Below are 21608 nucleotides of genomic sequence, written 5' to 3' on the forward strand. Positions count from 1 at the left end.
ATAGACCTTGATTACCTTTTTGATTTTTATCGAGCTCCCGATATTTCGACGCAGTTGCATGCATCATGATCACGGGAAACCGAGACCGGGAGTTTTCCATAATCACGGACTCGCAAACTCCCGGACTCGGTTATGATAAGCTCAGAGTTTTACTAGGTAAATTTTTTCATTTAAAATTCAGAGTGCCAACAGGCACTTTGCGGTGTCTTTACATGTCACTTGTAGATTCAATATTAAGTTATGCACTAGATAGCTACGGATTAACCACCAAGACCAACATAGATAAACTAGAAAACATTCAACTTAGATTTTTAAAACTATTAGTTAACAACAAAACCAAAGCCAAATGTAAAGGCAACTATAGATTACTTTTTAAAATATGCAAAATATTACCAGTCAGCCTTAAACATAAATACCTGCTTGCAGTCAATAACCATGGCTGTCTAGTGCAAAACGCTTCTAATATATCAGTAGATTCCATAGGCCATAGCTACTATACTAAAGCGGTGGCTACAGGTAAGCTATCCGTGCCCAGAATACATAACTACTTTGGAGACAGATCGCTAAAAAAGCGCATCCCATATCTGCTCAATAGCTTACCTGAAGCCATCCGAAGTGAAAAGCACCCTAATAAATTCAAAAACCAGTTAAAAAAGCACTACCTGAATACATTACCTTAATATAATTTGTTCTATTTTTGTTAAACTGTTATAATATGTGTCATACTGTAAAAATGTTTATAAAGTAAATTATTAAGATTAAGTATTATAGATATGAGAGACTGCTGTTCCTGCAGTCAAACTCTTTCCAGAGTTTTGCGGGGCAATATTGTAATTATAAGGTTACAGCTGTATTTAATAATAAATAATAATAATAATAATGATGCATGCAACTGCGTCGAAATATCGGGAGCTCGATAAAAATCAAAAAGGTAATCAAGGTCTATATCCCGGTCAATATAAGTCTAATGAAAATAACCGTGAATTATTCAAAACTCTTATTGCTCGAATCAACATTAAATAGTGTACATTTAAATTTTAAATGTACACTATCGCTCCGGCCACCTATAAAGTCTTTAATTTGTTCATTGGCCGCGCTGGGTGCAACAGCGTAATTCTGACTGCAAATTCCAATCGGCTTAGGCAAATTATTATAAACCGGCCCTAGTTTCCTGCAGTTACTACTCTGTAAATTGGGTGGTTCGATCACTGGCAATATGGCCAGTGGTTGACCATAAGTGGTCCGCATAGAAGGCGCGGCGCGCGCGCAATCACGCGGAAATCACCGACGATCATCGACAAAAAACGATGGCTGCTCACTCCTCAGCTGGTCTAGCCTAAGTAACAATCATTGCCACTACGTGGCGATCGAATCACAGCTGGCTCTGTCGCAGCAATACTGAATAGCGACAGAGAGAGTTAGCTTCGAAGTGTAAGCGGCTGTGACGATGGCTAGATACAATAGAAGATTGAGCCTCGATATCGTCGAGAATATTGCAATATCAATAACTAACAAGGTGCAGTAAGGTCCCTTTTCCTTGTAGTGCTGTTCGATTTTTGAATTTGAATTCTATTATCGTAGGAAGTTAAGCCGTGTTGCGCTATCCCTGATGATAAATATGCGGCTTTTATAAAGGACAGTTAATGGCTCAATTGGTCTTCAAGTTAATACAGATAAGATAATGTGCTTAAGAATGGGACGCATTTCCGAATGAAAAAACGCCCATAAAAAAGACATCAAAATTGTAATTATCTCAATATGGTAATAGTTGAGTGCCTTACTTGCGTCACGAATTACAAAAAGTTGATTATAAGGCGGAGGGTTATAGATCATTCAACGCAGGAGGTGTCCTTTTTAGGGTTCCGTAGCCAAAATGGCAAAAACGGAACCCTTATAGTTTCGTCATGTCCGTCTGTCCGTCTGTCCGTCTGTCCGTCTGTCCGTCTGTCACAGCCGATTTACTCGGAAACTATAAGTACTACAGTGATGAAATTTGATGGGAATATGTGTTGTATGAACCGCTACAAAATTATGACACTAAATAGTAAAAAAAGAATTGGGGTGGGGCCCCCATACATGTAACTGAGGGATGAAAATTTTTTTTTCGATGTACATACCCGTGTGGGGTATCAATGGAAAGGTCTTTTAAAATGATATAAAGTTTTCTAAAAAACATTTTTCTTAAAGTGAACGGTTTGTGAGATATCAGCTCTCAAAGTCGTAAAAAGTATGTCCCCCCCCCTCTATTTTTATAACTACGGGGTATAAAATTCTAAAAAAAATAGAGGTGATGCATGCTAATTAACTCTTTCAACGATTTTTGGTTTGATCAAAGTATCTCTTATAGTTTTTGAGATAGGTTGATTTAACTGTAATTTTGGTTAAGTTATTGGTTTATTATATTTGCTGCTACGGAACCCTTTGTGCGCGAGCCCGACTCGCACTTGGCCGGTTTTTTGTTTCTAAATCACTTTCATTCACATTTCACATGTGTAAGGTTTTTTATGTGAGACCACCCTACTGTCGGTGAGAACTTTGAAGTGACGTATATAAATAAACTGATGTAGGTTATCATTATGAATGTCGGTGTTGTAAAGTTTATCTTATGAATAGTTAATGAAACTTATCTAACGTATATTCATTAGATGAAGATAACAGCTAAATGATTTGAAGATAAGAAGATAGATAATGTTATTGACTAAATTAAATTCATTGACATATAAATATTTAAGCGCATTTTTAATTTCAATGTTATATAAGTCACTCTATAAGATATTAAATGATAAATAACTAATAACATCTAGGCAGGCTTGCCTATCGAGTCTACTTTTATTACAAATATACGGCGTTTCAATTCTAATAAGATATACTTTATCTTTATTCTATTCGCTTTTAGTATCGAAGACAGCTCTATAAATTTTAGTATTGCTCAACTTAATGGTCACTTGAATTTTGGTATGCTGTGGTAATAACTAATAACCATAAACTATACCGACACGGTCACCAATTAGTAATCTAAATATGGAAGCGGGGAACATTATAGGAACAGTAAATTGTTGCGTATCTTGTTTAAAGGTTTTTGATACTAAATATAATTACTGAATTCGATAGCTCTAATTATATGTTCGTCAAATGAACGTGTTTCTGGGCATTTTATTGGTATGTCTACTCGAATTTCTTTGACTTGAAACCTTTGACTTGTTCGGCTGAACGAATTAAAAAGCTCGAGATTCGTCTTAGGCAGTTATGATTGATGTATCACAATCAAAAAATAAAAATAGGTACCCAAATTTTAATTTTATTTATGACAGGAGGCTAAGGAACAGAATTATCACATGAGGAGTCTAATGGAGTCTAATAGGAGGTAAATCTCTGTAAGTATGCCGTATTTGATTTTAGAACAGCGGACAGGCTAACTACTTAACTGAACGATGAACTACTTAACCCTTAAATGCATGACCTTGACAAACATTCAAATTTGAATTTTGACATACTGTCAATAAAGTCAAACATAGATGATGCACATATACATCACTATGCATTTAAGGGTTACGATACTACCGGCTGGCACCCAGGGGTATAGCGATGTTTCAGAGATTATTCTTGAAGGTGTGAAGATCGTTCACACTTCATTCCACCGTTTAATTATGAAGGAGTACGCTTTTTCAATTAATAGCATGAATTTATAATACCAGTGTGATTTATTATACGTAGTAAAGTTTTTAAGCGCTCGATTAAACTGTCAACTCATCGCGATTTCAATTTAATTGCGACTTTACGATAATTGAAACAGATAATTGCTGTAATGATTATATATTGATTCATTACACGCCAGTCGTATCACCACAAGAATACTGTAAAAATCAAATTTAATGACACTTTGTCAGGGGAGACTTTCTCGTAATTTATGAGTTGTTTACTGTGTCGAGGTTTAGAACTTCCGGTGGTTATGGATTTGCATAATTGTGCAATAAAAGCATTAATATCTTCATTGGTATCCCGAACTTGGATTACATCAAACATATCTCAACTAATATCTATGAATAATTAATGTGCTATTTGCCAATGTCACATGTAATTTGATGCCACGTGCCTTTTAGGCAAAGGAAAAAGTATAGTGAAGAAATCGGACAATACAGAAGGAAGGTTAGATGAACGCTAGGAAGAAGAAGAAGAATAGAGAAGGAATTTGTTAAGATCTACAGATACAGAGGATGAAAGATGCTTGAACATCGCAGAAGGAAGAATTGTAGAAAGAAAGACCAGCGAGCGTCACATGAGTGAAATAAAGGAAAACCTCAACTTCGTACCGTATTAAGCTCGCAGAATAACTTGGAGGCCTGACACAGATCGAGATTGGTTCTACTCTTGGATACATGAGGTCGAATATAAAGATAAGGAAACGTATCGCTTAAAGTGATGGTACAAGAGCAGTGTTCGCATGATGATGCTGCTAAAAATGCACCAGTAGCAAGTTCATAATTTTACTATAAACTTAATAGAAACAAAATTCTAAATATGGTAGAGAACATTCGATGTCTGATCAACCCAAGACCAAAGAAACCGTTATTCAAAAATAAAATTAATTACATCCGGAGTTGAAAGCAAATCAAAATTAAACCATGAATTAAAGAGTAATTTGAAACTAATATCAAAGCGCAGACTGTTGCCACCCGGAAGACGAGACGTAGCTAATGCGTGATGGTTTCCGAGGGCCTACCGGGATCCACCGGGTTGTGTCTCTCTCGCACTTGTAAATTCGTACCTAAGTGTGACAGGAAGGTAAGACGTCGAACGTGGTTCGCGGTAGACCCTTGGAACGAATCCGAACGCAGTACCCGTGACCAATGGTAGGCACCACGGGAATCAAGAAAAAGTAAATGATGGTAGCCGTACTTTTCATTTTGTTGCACTTCCGAAATGTTTTTTTCCGAGACTGGAATGTCGGTAAAACAAAAAACACGGTACATCACGCTGTGCACGATTTAATTCCAATTCTATGTGTGTCCGATTTGAGTTTTTCAAGCTAGCCAGTAAGTGTGCCTTCGTTCCAGGAGCTAGAAAGTTTTTTACAGGATAATCGTTGTTATCTTGTTCCCGACCCGGAGAGTGCCTTATGAGGAAAGGGGATAACGTCCCATGACCGCTTTCCCATCCGTAGCCGGTTTTCCTTTCTTGATAATAAAACTATAGAATATAATCTTATTACGCATCTCCAAGACATTCACAAATCGAAGGGACATAAAGCCTGACAAGATTTTATTTGACCCTGAAAGAGTGTCGCTACAAACCGCTTTCATATGGCAATAATGTGCGGACGTCATATATAATGGGGACAGCGTGTACTGGTTTCGCTTTAATATTTGTAGAAAATGAAAACAGGGTTTTAGAGAATCAAAGTTTAATAAGCAAGGTTTAAATACTCGCTACTTGTTTCCGCACAGCCTAAAATTCATGAATCTTGTGCCTTTATCGAAGTCGACGATGTTTATTTTCTTTTTGCGTGGGACCTTGTTTTATACTGGTGTCAATGATGTAACGGCCTTCTTATTTCTATAAATATTTTTCACGGCAGAGCTACAGACACCTTATATTAGAACAAAAAATAAATTAAGCTAAATCGAAACCAAATAATCAGTACAGGACAACCGCACTATAAATTGTCTGTACCGGACATGTCAACAAACGATTTCGGAACATTGTTATCGAAATACTGTGAAATCCTTCATCCTTTTTTGTTGTTAGTAAATTATCACCTTAAGTATAATTATTTTCACTTTTTTAAATATTATTTTGGGCAAATTTGCGATGAAACCGTTAGAAAATTGAAAATATTTACTTCTCGTTTACATCACTGACATTCAATGACTTTTGACGACGGGTGTCAAATATTAATCCTTGCCAGTAAAATAAATTAGTTCAGCTGAAAATCCGCAACGTGGCGAGGGTCAAATAAAAACTTGTCAGGCTATACCTGTTGGGCAAATTATGTAACTAACCTAACCACAAAATTAAAATTTTGAAAAAACCCCGACATAGTGGACCGATTTTCATGAAACATGGGTAAGAACACTCCCGACTAATTCAGCTTTCAAACAAAAAAAAAACTAAATCTAAATCAGTTTATCCGTTCGGGAGTTATGATGCCACAGACAGACACACACACAAACAAACAGACAGAGAGACAGACACGTCAAACTTATAACACCCCGTCGTTTTTGCGACGGGGGTTAAGAACATTTTCCATTAAATAAATATCCAAAGGTAAAAACTTTAAATGGAAAAGCGGTAGTTCCCAGTCTTAATTCTTCCCATAAAACATATCTAAACCTAGACAAATTGATGCTCAAACTAGCTACATCACTTCCCCGGTTCTCAGAAGCTGTAAAGTTAACGCGACGTGTGCCGACGTATGATAATTTATGACACTGGTGTGCAGTAAAAAGTGCATCAGCGGTCTGATACAAGGAAATGCTCTTGGGTACTGTTATAGTTTAATGGCCAGTAGGTATGTGGAGTTATAGGGTATTGGTAAATAAATTAATATAATAAGAACTTGTACTCATTAAGGGCACACTCTAATGTACAGCTTGAAGAAAAACAATCATGGTGGCGACAATAGGCAACTTGACTATACTTAAAATACAATATTTATACCATGCACGAAATAAAGTATCAGATAAATATAAGAAAAACAGGGCCTGAAGTTATTTTAACTCCAATTTATATTTTATAAATCAGATAGAAATATATAAAGTAATCAGTTGACCGTGACGTCATTCAATTCGATTTCATACTAATCCCATATTAGCATGTCGTTCAAAATCGTTTTGACAGTTCTTAAAAAGAAGCTGATTTGACTAGGAGGAAAGCAGCCTATTTCATGACATGTAGATATCTATGAAAATATGACGTTTATATTGACAGAAATTGATCAGAGACTGTTCTATATAAATCTATGAACAGAACAGCTTAGCATTTTAATCCAATATTAGTATGGTCTTGCTAAAACCAGACAGTCGATGGTTTCGAAAACTATAGTGCTTGTTTAAACTACACATGGGACTTCAGGTGCGAACGCCATCTTAGCGGTATCGTGTTGTGAATAATTAATTTTTCTTTTGCTCATTAATGTTGTTCAAAGTGTAATATCGATAGCTTATTATCAGTAAACTAATGTGCTAGTGAGGAGCTGAAGAATAATTAATCTCGAAACGCGTATAGCCACTTTTTTGTCGTCAACGGCCGGTCCACGTACTCTTGTAAAATCTAGCTATCAATTTACAAGTGCTAATTCACCGTACACTGTCGTACTTACCGTACAAAAAATATTTATAATTAGCTCATATCACCTTGACACTGGCGAAATAGTCCCAATGGACTGAAGCCATTTAATTTTAAAAACTGAACTGAAACTACACATGACCAACTATGTGTGCTTTAAGCAAGAAATATCCTTTTGGCACACGTATTACTTGCTTTCTTATGACGCACATCTATAATTGTCTCCCAACGATAAAGAGCCTAGTAATTAAACAGTTGACAGACATGTCACAGTAATATCGTTTCGTAAACGTCAAGACTATCAGCTGACCCTCGGGACAGGTCACTGACCCATTTCGTCTTGCAATCAGGAAGCTGTTGTTAAGATAACCCCGCCTCAGATGACTATTGGGAATTGCGACACTACAGTGTGTTAGTATAAAGGTACATTGTGCAGTAGCTTTATCAGTACCTATGTTATACATAAAGGTATCAGATATTTTCAGTTATGTATGCGTAAAGTTTGGCGGTTCGTCCTTTTAGACTACATGCCTGACATGACTACCTATTCAAATAATCGTGTAAATATTAATTGTCATAAATATTTATTATGTTTATTAAATAAATAGCGAGATTAAGAATAACAAGTTTAAATCGTCTCCGCTAGTTTCATATAATCTGTTAAAACTGGCAAAAAGTCTGTAAAAAAGAGGATCTTAACTTCCGGCTTCACCGCATTGACTATCTTAGTATACCCTATATTATATATCTCTCGCAAATCTAACCCTTGCCTAACAGTGGGACATTCTTGGCAAATATGTTTTCCATAGTCGGTTGTTTGTTCATAGAACACAGCGGACAGGCTGCCAGCTGCCTACTTAACGAACTAGGATTACCGGCCGGTTCTCAGCGGCACAACAATAGTTCAGGCATTACATCAATATAATACCTATTGTTTAATAAGTCACGAGTAAAAGTACACAGAACACATCAGGAAACATCACAGCCCTGTCACTAAACAAATAGATGACAACATGCTTACTCGTACTGCGTACGTGACTGGTCATAGCACAGTGACTAAGAACGAAGGCGCCCTAATAATGTCAAATGATAACTTAGAAATGCATCGGTAATCTAAATTCCTTTTACGTACTTTTTGTACGTATATGTGAGGTCCTTCTGTTATCAGTTTCTATTCTAATGTAATGAGTGATCAGGCTTTTAGGATTAAGTTTTACTTTTTATATTCATTTGCCTCTGCCTTGTCTATTTTTGATGGTAGCGTCCTGTCAGGATGGTCTTAATATGTAACTTTACGTAACTTCAGATTATAACGATATCATATCACCAGTCAAATTTGTAAATGTTATCTTGGGGTGGTCAATAATTTAGGAGCTTTTAACCATTTTAGAAGCAGCTGATATCCCACAAAGTTGATAGGGTTTTGTAAGTTTTATTTGACAAGAAAAACACTGGGGACTGAGAAACACTTGTAACTATGGTATCTTCATTTTTCTTGCTTTGAGCAAATAAAACATTGTTTTTATAACCCCACATGACCTTCCACTTTCCCTATTTTCATAATTGAAGAACAGAGTAGCTACCACTCTAAAATAAGTGTACAAACCTGAGCCTGTTTGAACGCCTGCGAGGAACGCGTGCACTGCACGAAGTGTGCGGCAGTGTGCTACATGATGTATTAACCTAGTTGTTTGTAGAATAAGTGTACATACCTGTGCTTGCTTGAGTCGGTGTTCAGTCCTATGCACGGCCAGCAGCGGTGTAACTCGCACCAGCAGCCGCCACCACGGCCAGTCACGCACAGCGAGGAACGCGCGCACGTTGCGTTGCACGCAGCGCGCGGCGGTGTGCTGCGTGCGCAGGCGTTGCGCGCGCCGCCGCGCGAGCAGCCCGCGCGCGCGCGCCTGCAGGCGGACGAGCACGCGCGCCAGCGCAGCGTCGCGGCGCGCGTCCAGCCCGCCGACGACGCCGCCGCGGAACATGATCTGGAACAATAAAACACAGGTCGTTATACACTAGTTACAATAGGTAAAGAATTTGTGCACATAAAAAAAAATCGTAGTAAACAAAGCTATGTATTTGGCTTTCGCATCTGCCTCGCAGGTACCTATTCGTGTGGTGACGGGTTAAGAATTTCACCACTCTTTCTTTCCGTGGGTATCGTAGAAGTCGACTGTGGGGTATGGGTTAAATTGTGGCGTAGGCGAGGCAACCTGTCACTGCAATGTCACAATTTCATTTTCTTTCTACCCCTTAAGAGTGGCACTGAAACTTGAGTACCCCATTATGGGATACAGGCGTGATTGTGCCCCATTATTACAGGTTAAAAAAAATGCATATGGAAAATGTTTTTGTTATCTAATACCTATAATGCATTGAATGAGATAGTTTTATCAAAATCTATTTAGCTTTGACAATACGTACAATAGTAATATCTTCTTCTCTCGTACTTAACAATACAGTAACCTAAATGCCCTTCCAGCATAGGTACTTATTTGCATGAGAATGTTCATACGGTACTGCACGTGCACAGCATAGTATTTACACCTATTAAACATTGTATTTAAAAATCATTCGCTCCAATTGATTTTTACCGCCATCGTAAACCACAAGGAAAGCCGAATCGGTGATAAATGATCCAACCGCACAAAAACGTGCAAATCGTTCAGGAAATGGATTCCATCGGCAATAAGTTCCTGTAATACCATGTATTAGCCGATTGAAACGCAGAGCGCGTAAAAAGAAAGTCAATTTCGCATTTATATAACAAAATCAATGATCAGTATTCGCTACTAATACGCAATAGTCGATTTAAGACTGATGTACACTGTACAGAGAAACAACTTGATTGGATAAGTGAAGTTTTCTAATTCTACCGCATTTTGTAAAGATCTGCGCCTTTTTAGGGTTCCGTACCAAAAAGGTACAAAAGGAACCCTTATGGTGCGACTCTGTCCGTCTGTCTGTCTGTCTGTTATATTACTAAATATCTCGAGAACTACTTATTTATTATGAGATAGGAGGCAAAAGAGTAGTCGGTTCGCCTAATGGTAAGCGGTCACCGTCGGCCATAGACCACCGAAACACTAAAGAAAGATGAAATTAGATGGATGATAAGCTGTATTTGTTTAAGTTTCGTGGGATAGGGCCTAAGCAGCATTTTTTCCATCTGTTTTCCGTAGTCTGTAGGGTATTATTGTTAACTTAAATAATTATGAAGCACGGTGGAACCCTTCATAATTATTCCATGTGAATTTTATCAAGAGGTCATTGGTATTAAATTCTTTAAAGATTAGTCATGGACTGAGAAATTGTATACACAAACAAACTCGCCCTCTAAGCTAAGTACCTACATATAAAGAAGGCATACCACTTGACGTCACAGATAGAAATTGACACTAAGCGAGTGAATCATCAACTTTCGACGATGATAACGAAACAAGTTGAAACAATCACTAATTACCACTCATGTATTCATGGATCAAATTACGCTGTAGCAACCCAAAGATACATGAATACGCATGACCTGGGACAAAATGTGGAGGTGTACACAACAATACAAACATACTCGACCCAGTACTAAGCTAAGCATGAAGAAGGCATAACACTTGACGTCACAGATAGAAATTGACACTGAGCGAGTGAATCATCAACTTTCGACGATAACAAGATACAACCACTATTACCACATCCATGTATGGATCCAATTACCTTGTAGTAGTCTTGATTTGAAATGCCATTAGTATATCGAAGATAAATAAAAAAACCGGCCAAGAGCGTGTCGGGCCACGCTCAGTGTAGGGTTCCGTAGTTTTCCGTATTTTTCTCAAAAACTACTGAACCTATCAAGTTCAAAACAATTTTCCTAGAAAGTCTTTATAAAGTTCTACTTTTGTGATTTTTTTCATATTTTTTAAACTTATGGTTCAAAAGTTAGAGGGGGGGGGACGCACTTTTTTTTCCTTTAGGAGCGATTATTTCCAAAACTATTCATATTATCAAAAAACGATCTTAGTAAACCTTTATTCATTTTTAAATACCTATCCAACAATATATCACACGTTGGGGTTGGAATGAAAAAAAATATCAGCCCCCACTTTACATGTAGGGGGGGTACCCTAATAAAACATTTTCTTCCATTTTTTATTTTTGCACTTTGTCGGCGTGATTGATATACATATTGGTACCAAATTTCAGCTTTCTAGTGCTAACGGTTACTGAGATTATCCGCGGACGGACGGACGGACAGACAGACATGGCGAAACTATAAGGGTTCCTAGTTGACTACGGAACCCTAAAAATAAATAAAAAATGCTACTAACTACGTAGGTAGGTAAAAGTTGTTTGTTATTTATCTTTCACCTTCAAAGCTTCAATTGAAAGTATAATAGATGTTGATTAGATAAAAGTTTATTTTCGTATTATCTGAAATTATTTCGTATTATCGTACATATAAAGAAGGCATACCACTTGACGTCACAGATAGAAATTGACACTAAGCGAGTGAATCATCAACTTTCGACGATGATAACGAAACAAGTTGAAACAATCACTAATTACCACTCATGTATTCATGGATCAAATTACGCTGTAGCAACCCAAAGATACATGAATACGCATGACCTGGGACAAAATGTGGAGGTGTACACAACAATACAAACATACTCGACCCAGTACTAAGCTAAGCATGAAGAAGGCATAACACTTGACGTCACAGATAGAAATTGACACTGAGCGAGTGAATCATCAACTTTCGACGATAACAAGATACAACCACTATTACCACATCCATGTATGGATCCAATTACCTTGTAGTAGTCTTGATTTGAAATGCCATTAGTATATCGAAGATAAATAAAAAAACCGGCCAAGAGCGTGTCGGGCCACGCTCAGTGTAGGGTTCCGTAGTTTTCCGTATTTTTCTCAAAAACTACTGAACCTATCAAGTTCAAAACAATTTTCCTAGAAAGTCTTTATAAAGTTCTACTTTTGTGATTTTTTTCATATTTTTTAAACTTATGGTTCAAAAGTTAGAGGGGGGGGGACGCACTTTTTTTTCCTTTAGGAGCGATTATTTCCAAAACTATTCATATTATCAAAAAACGATCTTAGTAAACCTTTATTCATTTTTAAATACCTATCCAACAATATATCACACGTTGGGGTTGGAATGAAAAAAAATATCAGCCCCCACTTTACATGTAGGGGGGGTACCCTAATAAAACATTTTCTTCCATTTTTTATTTTTGCACTTTGTCGGCGTGATTGATATACATATTGGTACCAAATTTCAGCTTTCTAGTGCTAACGGTTACTGAGATTATCCGCGGACGGACGGACGGACAGACAGACATGGCGAAACTATAAGGGTTCCTAGTTGACTACGGAACCCTAAAAATAAATAAAAAATGCTACTAACTACGTAGGTAGGTAAAAGTTGTTTGTTATTTATCTTTCACCTTCAAAGCTTCAATTGAAAGTATAATAGATGTTGATTAGATAAAAGTTTATTTTCGTATTATCTGAAAACACTTTGTTTTCCATTGCAAGGTAATTGTGCGATAAAGCCAGTAATAAAATTATGTTGAATGATCAATAAATCTACTCGCACATCTTAATATATCCAAGAAAAAACTGCATGCAAAAATGAATTTATTTCGTCTGGCACCTTTCCACGCCTTTGAATTAGAATTATTTTTAAGTTTCCTTTTTTTAAAAACGGCTGCAATTCTAATATTCGTAGATTTTTAGTAGAAACATCATTTTCCCAAAACATAATAAGTGTAGGTACCCAGCCGGCGTACCATGCTTCCAATTTTATCACTTATCCACGTGGATAAGACATCTGTCACTCTCACACTGACATACTTGCCAAAGCGTGACAGAAGTCTTATCCACGTGGATAAGTGATAAAATTAGAAGCATGATACGCCGGCTGGCATAGGTAGCCTGACATATGACATGGGTGTGAAACTAGAAAAAGTAATGTCAAATTTCCAATAGGAAGCATTACGTAATCCAGTTCCTTTATTTTGAAAATTTCAAAGTAACATTGCTCATTGAATAGATAATCCGGTTACATTGGCACCATTGTCCGAACAATCCACCTCACTGTGGGCGCCCTACTTCGCTGATTGAGGCATAAAGGCATCATGTCTGATGAGGCTTGACTGCTACCGGCATCGAGTTTCCATGTTACGACAGTAACATGACACTTTACAATCTTGTTATGAGACGCAACGCGACCAAGCTTAGGATCGTGTTTGATAAACAGATTTGGTTTCTATCGATGTTGTGAAGATGTTGTCTGAGAAAATTTTAGAGGGTTTGGGAAGTGGATTGGAAAAATAGACAGAATTAAGTTTCTTTGATTGTTTTGCAACAAATTCTACTGCCTCGAAACGCTCTCGAAAACAGAGGACATGTCGTATCTATCTAGATATTGTAAGCGTTAATGAATCTTTGCGTAGTGTCCGATCTCCTGGGGACCGATTTTTGAATTTCGAACGCACGATTTTACCATACGAAAAATGATCGAAAACGGCGAAATGCTATTTTTGTAAAAAAACTTTAGAACTCTTCTCGTATTGACCAATCGTTTTTAAAAATAATTTCACGATCGAGTTCGAGTGGTCGAGATTCAAAAAAATTGGTCTCCTGGGGGCCGATTTTTGAGTCTCACGGCGTTCGAATTCAGAAAATTGTCACTGAAAATAATAGGCAATTCACCGTTTTCAACCGGTATTTTAGTGACAGTGAGACTCAAAAATCGGCCCCCTGCTTCGGAAACTGTTTCTTTAGTACCTATACTTTTATCTTAGATGTAAAGATGTCACTTGTCTTGTCACAGTATTAGTTTCACTGTAAGTATAAGTTACAGTTGCATCCAACAGACCCATATTCTTGTTTACGCGGCCGACAAGCCCTGATGCCTCTAACCACCCTAACTGGTAGCTAAGAATCTGAGTAAACAGTAGCAAGCATCTAGTTCATACACAGACCACCTCAACTACTAGATGGAGCATTCAAGACAACTCAAAGTCACCTCACATACGCTCCCCATAGTAATGTAATATGGGAGCGAAGCCGCTTCATCCAGTTGTGTCAATGTACCACTCGCGTAATTTTGGAATATCCATTTCCCAAAAAGTGAGCTTTGGGGTTGAAGTTGAACCCGCAGGGCTACATATGATTGGCGCGACAGTATCTTGCCGCGACATAGATCACGTCTTTTTATCAATGACATAAGGACGGGTCTATCTCGCGGCGGCATAATCTCACGCCAATCCTGTGCTAGCCCTGCCCTGGTGGGCTTTCATACTATACGTTTCTCAATTGCGCAACTCAAACCGCGGTATTTTACCAGTAGAATTGTACATAGGTGTGGACGCGTTCTTTGTAATCGTTTCATAATGCGGTGTCTGTGCAGTCTGTGAGTGTGGTGCGCTTAGCTAACTTGGTGCAGTATCAGCGTGTCATTTACGATGACGCGCGGAACCCTCAAATCTAACCTTTACTAGCATAACAATATGAGGCTAAGCACGTGACTGCGTGAATGAAACGATGTACCGCTAGCGGCTCAGATGAGATAAACATGCACTGTTAGGTATTACTAATTAGCACCCTCACTGTGTACGCTCAAGTAGAACATATGGCAGTATTGCGTGGAAAGGCGCAATCGTAGCGAAAAATATTAATGTTTTGATTGCAGATGTTATAGTTCATATAGTAAATCACACCGTATCTAGACCTAATATTTTAAAGTAACTATATTAAACTTAGAATGTGAAAGACAAGCCTTGAATTTAGTAATATTATGCTACACTTCGCATTTCGCGCAGGCTCGAAGAAATAGTTATTGGTTATACAAGGGGGCAAAGTTGTATTTTAACGCCGAGTGTGGAATTGAAAAACGAGCACGTGAAAGGATTCTATAGTTGAACCACGAGCGAAGCGAGTGGTTCGAGAATAAAATCCTGAACTTGCGAGTTTTTTAACACACGAGAAGTAAAATACATTTGCACCCGAGTGTAACACAAAATTTTTCCCCTCACTATAGCGAGGAAACTACAACGCAAAAAATGCGTTTATCATTGCTTCCAGTAGTTCCACAGGTGGTAAATCATCTTTATTACTAGATTCACCTACTTTTATTAATTTTAAAACAGTTAATTAGACTTTATTCAAGGTCAAATTACTTTACCCACTAGTGGATAAAATGCGTTTTTACCCGCTGGTATTAAAGGACAAAACACGTGTTTCCGAGCTAGTGAGGGGAAAATTATAATTTTTCAAAATAACTTCTGATTATAGATTTTAGGGAACCAATCTCGAAACTACCGAACAGACCTGATCTTCTGAAAACCTCGACAGCAAAAAAATATGAAAAAAATATTTTAAAATCAACTAATTCTGCGTGCAAATCGTAAGGCGTAGCTATTCCTATTTAAACTCAGCCTACAAGTAGTACTTCAAAAGCAATTTGTTTGCAACCGATTTGCAACGAACAATAATGACGGGTTACTTTACCCACCAGCAGTTAGAGAAAACGTTTCGTTTAATTACAGCGAGAAACCGTTTAGAACAATGTGTGACCCATATGCTGGTCAAGTTTTCACTGAGAGCTTTCTAGCCAGGATGCTTCGAGTACTGGGCATTTGAGAAAGCTTCTTAAATACACTACACGGGATGAGGTAGAAATGATGAGATTATTTTCTCCACAAGTGTAGAATAGTAGACAGATAACATAAAAAAACCCGCTTGGGAGATGAAAACTTTGATTTTCATACAAAATATGAGATGATTCCGATTTTAACAAGTAAAATTTATGCAATTTGTAAAACTCGGGACTGAACATTCGTAGATTGAGGCATAATTATCACGTTTTATTAAGTACTATCAGCTGCAAAAGGGGATGGTGAATTTATCAATGAATTAATTCATAATTTCTCCATGCACTTTTGCAGCTGATAGTACATCGTTTTATATTAATACTAGCTTTTGCCCGCGGCTTCGCTCGCGTTAGAAAGAGACAAAAAGTAGCCTATGTCACTCTCCATCCCTTCAACTATCTCCACTTAAAAAATCACGTCAATTCGTCGCTCCGTTTTGCCGTGAAAGACGGACAAACAAACAGACACACAAACTTTCCCATTTATAATATTAGTATGGATTGCTTCATTGAAAAAAGCAAGCTAAAAAGTAGTTACCTGTAGCATACCTAATCGTTCCAAGAAAAAGGTCACGCAAAAAATACTTATAACACAACTAAGTACTAGTAATAGTGTCTACAACAACACTTTATAACTTGTATATTTTTTGAAAACATTACCGTTAGTGTATCACTTATCTTTAATTATTTATTATAAATAGAAACTTGACACCCGTAACTCACTCCGGCAGAATTGCGCAATAGTGTTGTGCTTAATTAACTACATAACAAGTTTATCGAAGGAAGGCGGGACAGAATACATCAAACTATCTATAATAGTGCATGGTTATCTACAATAGATGTAATACGGTAATGAGTCTGTGGTTTTTTTTACCTTCTTTTATGTAGGTACGAGGTAGGACGGCTCTTTCATTCTTCTTCACTGCAGTTTGACTCAATCAGAATAAATGATTCATTTATTTTTCTTGATTCATATGGAGCTAACCAGTTATAGAGCTTATAAATGTCTTCTATAACTGACAGCTAACAAGCAGTTACTCTCGTATTTATATTATTTAGTTTGAACAATATACAACGATACTTGATCAATATTTAATAAAACAATTATGTGTTTAATTTGGACAAAAATGAATCACTTCAAAACACTGCCTTTTTAATGAACCTCACAAATTGAGTCACAATGAAAATTTATACAATAACACAGTTTTTCGCACGAGTACATTAAGTTAAAACAATAAACGGAAGTTTATCACTTAACAAAAACACATCTTAGTCATTCGATCTTAAATCTTAATCTAAATTTGGTATTACTCATACACAATTTACTTTTTTTTTGTCAGTCACAGACTCATAGTAATTAGGGTTCCGTAGTCAACTAGGAACCCATAAAGTTTCGCCATGTCTGTCTGTCCGTCCGTCCGTTCGTCCGTCCGCGGATAATCTCAGTAACCGTTAGCACTAGAAAGCTGAAATTTGGTACCAATATGTATATCAATCACGCCAACAAAGTGCAAAAATAAAAAATGGAAAAAAATGTTTTATTAGGGTACCCCCCTACATGTAAAGTGGGGGCTGATATTTTTTTTCATTTCAACCCCAACGTGTGATATATTGTTGGATAGGTATTAAAAATGAATAAGGGTTTACTAAGATCGTTTTTTGATAATATTAATATTTTCGGAAATAATCGCTCCTAAAGGAAAAATAAGTGCGTCCCCCCCCCCTCTAACTTTTGAACCATACGTTTAAAAAATATGAAAAAAATCACAAAAGTAGAACTCTATAAAGACTTTCTAGGAAAATTGTTTTTAACTTGATAGGTTCAGTGGTTTTTGAGAAAAATACGGAAAACTACGGAACCCTACACTGAGCGTGGCCCGACACGCTCTTGGCCGGTTTTTTTCAAATAGTTTTTGTCAGTCACAGACCATAATTTATAGTAGACGTAGACACCCGCTCAAAGTAATGAAACGTACCACCGGCGATAAATCTAAGTCACATTCAGTAGTGGAGCGGAAGAAAGTTGTCAGTTTCCTCGTATGTTACAAATCACTTCGCCATACTAGGCGAGCGAGTGCAGCCGAGTTACTTACCCTACACTCTAAAAAAAATTTGTTTGCTCCTATCAATATTTTGATAGTCGTAGTCAAGCATCTTGATTCCATACGAGCCTGATAAGATCTTAGACAAATCAAATAAGGTAATTTTGATTGTTCTTACTTTTGCAACGTAACTGAATCGATTAAGATCTTGTTCAATAATTCCATGAAAAATAATTATGCTAACTAAATTACCTTAGTAAGTTCAACTAAGGATTGAATCAACCTATGTTACATAGTTATGGCTAACAAGTTAATAATTGATTCAAGGTGTACAATGGTTAGGAATAACAAAACACCTAGGTAATTACTTCAATCATACATTCCCTTGTTGTTTTTAGTAATCAGCTTTATTTGAATTATATAAGATCGTAATTGTAGTGATTAACTTAACGTCAACTAAGAGAAAACTGCTCTTAGTTGGTCTTCATTTTTTAGAGTGTACCTCGTATGTGTTAGTATAAGAAATAGGTAAGAGTAGGTAACCGAGCGCTGCACGATATATATACAGTTCATCCTCCTTGCGTTATCCCGGCATTTGCAACGTCTTATGGGAGCCTGGGGTCCGCTTTGACAAGTAATCCCAAGATTTGGCGTAGGCACCAGTTTTTACGAAAGCGACTGCCATCTGACCTTCCAACCCGAAGGGTAAACTAGACCTTATTGGAATTAGTCCGGTTTGTATTCTAAAAATGACAGTACATTGTAGTACATAAACACAATGTTTGTGATCTCAATAAATAAATTAAAAAAAACTGAAATTTGAATTTAGAACACATGGACCTTATGGCTCAGTTTTGTTAGGTTCTTACGACTAACTTATCAAATTCTTCACCCCATGCAGGGAACCTCTGGAATATCAGATTAACACGCCCTTATTGTACTAGAGGCATAAGGAAAGGACCCTTTAGATTTAGAAAGCCACAATAAATCTTGAACGCAATTTTACGTTTGCTTGCGTGTCACAGTAAAATTGGAGCGAAGTATAAAGTAGATAATAGGGAATAATGTCTCCATTAATTTTATTACCACGCATGCATGTATGGCAATGTTATTGCCATTTAAAACACTTGTATTAATTTGTTTTATGGCTTGTTTTGTCTCTTATAACTCTGTTTAATTAGTGGTAATCAAAGCAAGTCCTTTTATTATTCTTTAAATAACCACGAATAAAAACTCGTTGCAAAATATGTACTTACAGTTTACAACTGTAAAAATTAAAAAGAAAGCAAGAACTCCACATTTATAGTGAAGTGTTTTTTTAACTATGGGTATATAGTTGTATAGGTAAAATAGCTTACTTTAAGTTCTTCTCTTTATTCTATTCTTCTTAGTTCTATTCTTTATTATTTTCCTAATACTCGTATTATTAAATCTACAATTTATTGCTACGGAGGAGCGGAGCCTGATACAGGTATATTATACTTAAAAGGAAGCTCCAACCTATAGCTAAAATGTAAACATTTATTATCGAAATATATATTTTTCATTTTAATTTTAATTTTTTCATAGGTGGTGCATTTATACTGGGTGTCCCTAAAACCAACGCCAAACAGAAAAGAGGTGAATGACAATGTCATGGTTTTTGAGATAAACTTTAAAAAGTGTTAATATCTCGAGAACTATGACATTTTCATTGAGGTAAAATTTGCCCCTTTTCTTTTTGGTGTTGGTTTTAGGGTATGTAAAAGAAAGTTTTCGCTCACTATAGAAACCAAACCATTCCCGTAATTTTGTTTGCTACTTGACAGGTAACTAGCTTGTTATCATGTCCATATTAATTTATGTTACCGGTTAAGCTTTAAAAACGTGCACGAATATGGATCGTTCGTACATCCGTGTTAGTTTCAATGAAGTACTCATATGGAAATTAAACTACAACTTTCATAAACGATAACAAAAGTCGCCAATTATCGAGAAATTGTGAGTTCGCAATGTAACAACTTTCCCCGCAAGACAATACAACAAAATGTACTAATCTGCACGATGACATGTCCAATAATATATGAACACTGCGTCCATTTTAATATCTTATAGCTTTGATATTAAAATCTATATTTGAGAGTCGTTAAAGTTTGCCACCTTTAATGATATAGTACACAATGGATCGACGTATAGATCAATATAATTCAAACAGACATTGATATCGGAATGACATCTAACTGATATCATTCAGTTATCGTCTATTTCGCTCATATCCGTCAGGTACGACACATACGGGCAAGACGAACCGAACATACCTATATAAACTCACGCCTGACGGGGTAGGCAGGTACATAAATCTGATCAAGTTTCACTGCCACTTTAAGCAATTAAGGGTTTGAAAACGAAATTGTTTAATTGCAGTGATAGCTTGCTAGACCATCACCTACACAAATATTGGACCCACAGTCGAATTCTCCGTGATACTCACAGGAGGATAGGGGGTAGTGAAATTCTTAATCCGTCACCACACATCATCACCATCATCATATCAGCCCTTTATCACTCATTGCTGAGCATAGGCCTCTCTTCTAGTACGCCACTTCACGGATGTCGTCGACCCAACGAGCCAACGGATGCCATCAGGCACCACACAGGGGATAATTGTGTACAGATAAATCAAATTTCAATCTGATATCATTGCATGTTCAAATTGATCAGTAAGAGATGAGTGACGGCCGATCGATATTCTTTTCAATGTGTATAATTATGTGTTTACTGTGCTGCTAAAAGTGAAACACGTTACGAGAAGCTATTAACAGTCAGAAGATAGCGCTGGGCAACTTTCTTATTCAGTATATTATGTATAACATTTACCTAAAGACAGTCCCATTATTATTAGGTCAAACATATTTATAAGAAAGTCTCAGATCACCAGATTCGCCCGATAAGAAGAATCTTGCCTGTTGAAAGGACTATATTAAAGTAATATCAACTAAAACCATTTTCCTGTATAATATTGCCCGATCTAATTGTTATAAAAGTTGTCAAATCTAACGTAGAGCCAAGCTTATAACTCTAACGCCGTGTCTTGCGTGGGCGACGGTCGCGCGACCGTCGCCGTCGCGTCTCATACTTCCATATCGATAAGGTTTGATTTCGTATGCGTGGCATCGCCGTCGCGCGACCATCGCGCGACCGTCGCCCACGCAAGCCACGGCGTAAGCTTCACAAACTTGACACCTTAACCAAAATATGTGACTTGTCCATTTGATTGATGAGTTGAAAAAATCGACAAAACTCTTCGAGAAAAGGTGGCCTTGGCAGATACACTCAAAGTACATAAAAGTTATAAGACTTATAAGTATTTAAAAGTTATAAGACTTATAAGTACTCCGCCATTTTACAAGATGACTAGACCAAAGAAAAGACAAAGAAACAAGTTAGACCAGACAGTCCCACAGACGCCTCAAACAAGATGTAGCTATTATTACTACACTCGTTCTGCATCTGGTTCTGCATCTTATAATGGAGCTCAACAGATACGAGTCTTAACTAGAAATAGATTATTGGTAATTTGCGGTTAAAAGAAACTAGACGTTGTGACGGCGATAGTAAAAACAGTCTATTTA

General features: G+C 37.1%; 1 protein-coding gene across 5 annotated transcripts in view; it reads right to left on the reverse strand.

Moving 5' to 3' along the window:
- Positions 1-21608, reverse strand: part of LOC125236272 (unconventional myosin-XVIIIa) — a 318921-nt gene that overhangs the window by 44617 nt on the left and 252696 nt on the right. For all 5 annotated transcript variants that reach the window (XM_048142988.1, XM_048142986.1, XM_048142990.1 and 2 more), the window contains one exon: positions 8997-9269. In XM_048142988.1, the coding sequence (XP_047998945.1) occupies positions 8997-9269 (273 nt within the window). The remainder of the gene's footprint in view (positions 1-8996; positions 9270-21608) is intronic.

The sequence above is a fragment of the Leguminivora glycinivorella genome, chromosome 19, assembly GCF_023078275.1.
Source record: "Leguminivora glycinivorella isolate SPB_JAAS2020 chromosome 19, LegGlyc_1.1, whole genome shotgun sequence".
Lineage (NCBI taxonomy): Eukaryota > Metazoa > Arthropoda > Insecta > Lepidoptera > Tortricidae > Leguminivora > Leguminivora glycinivorella.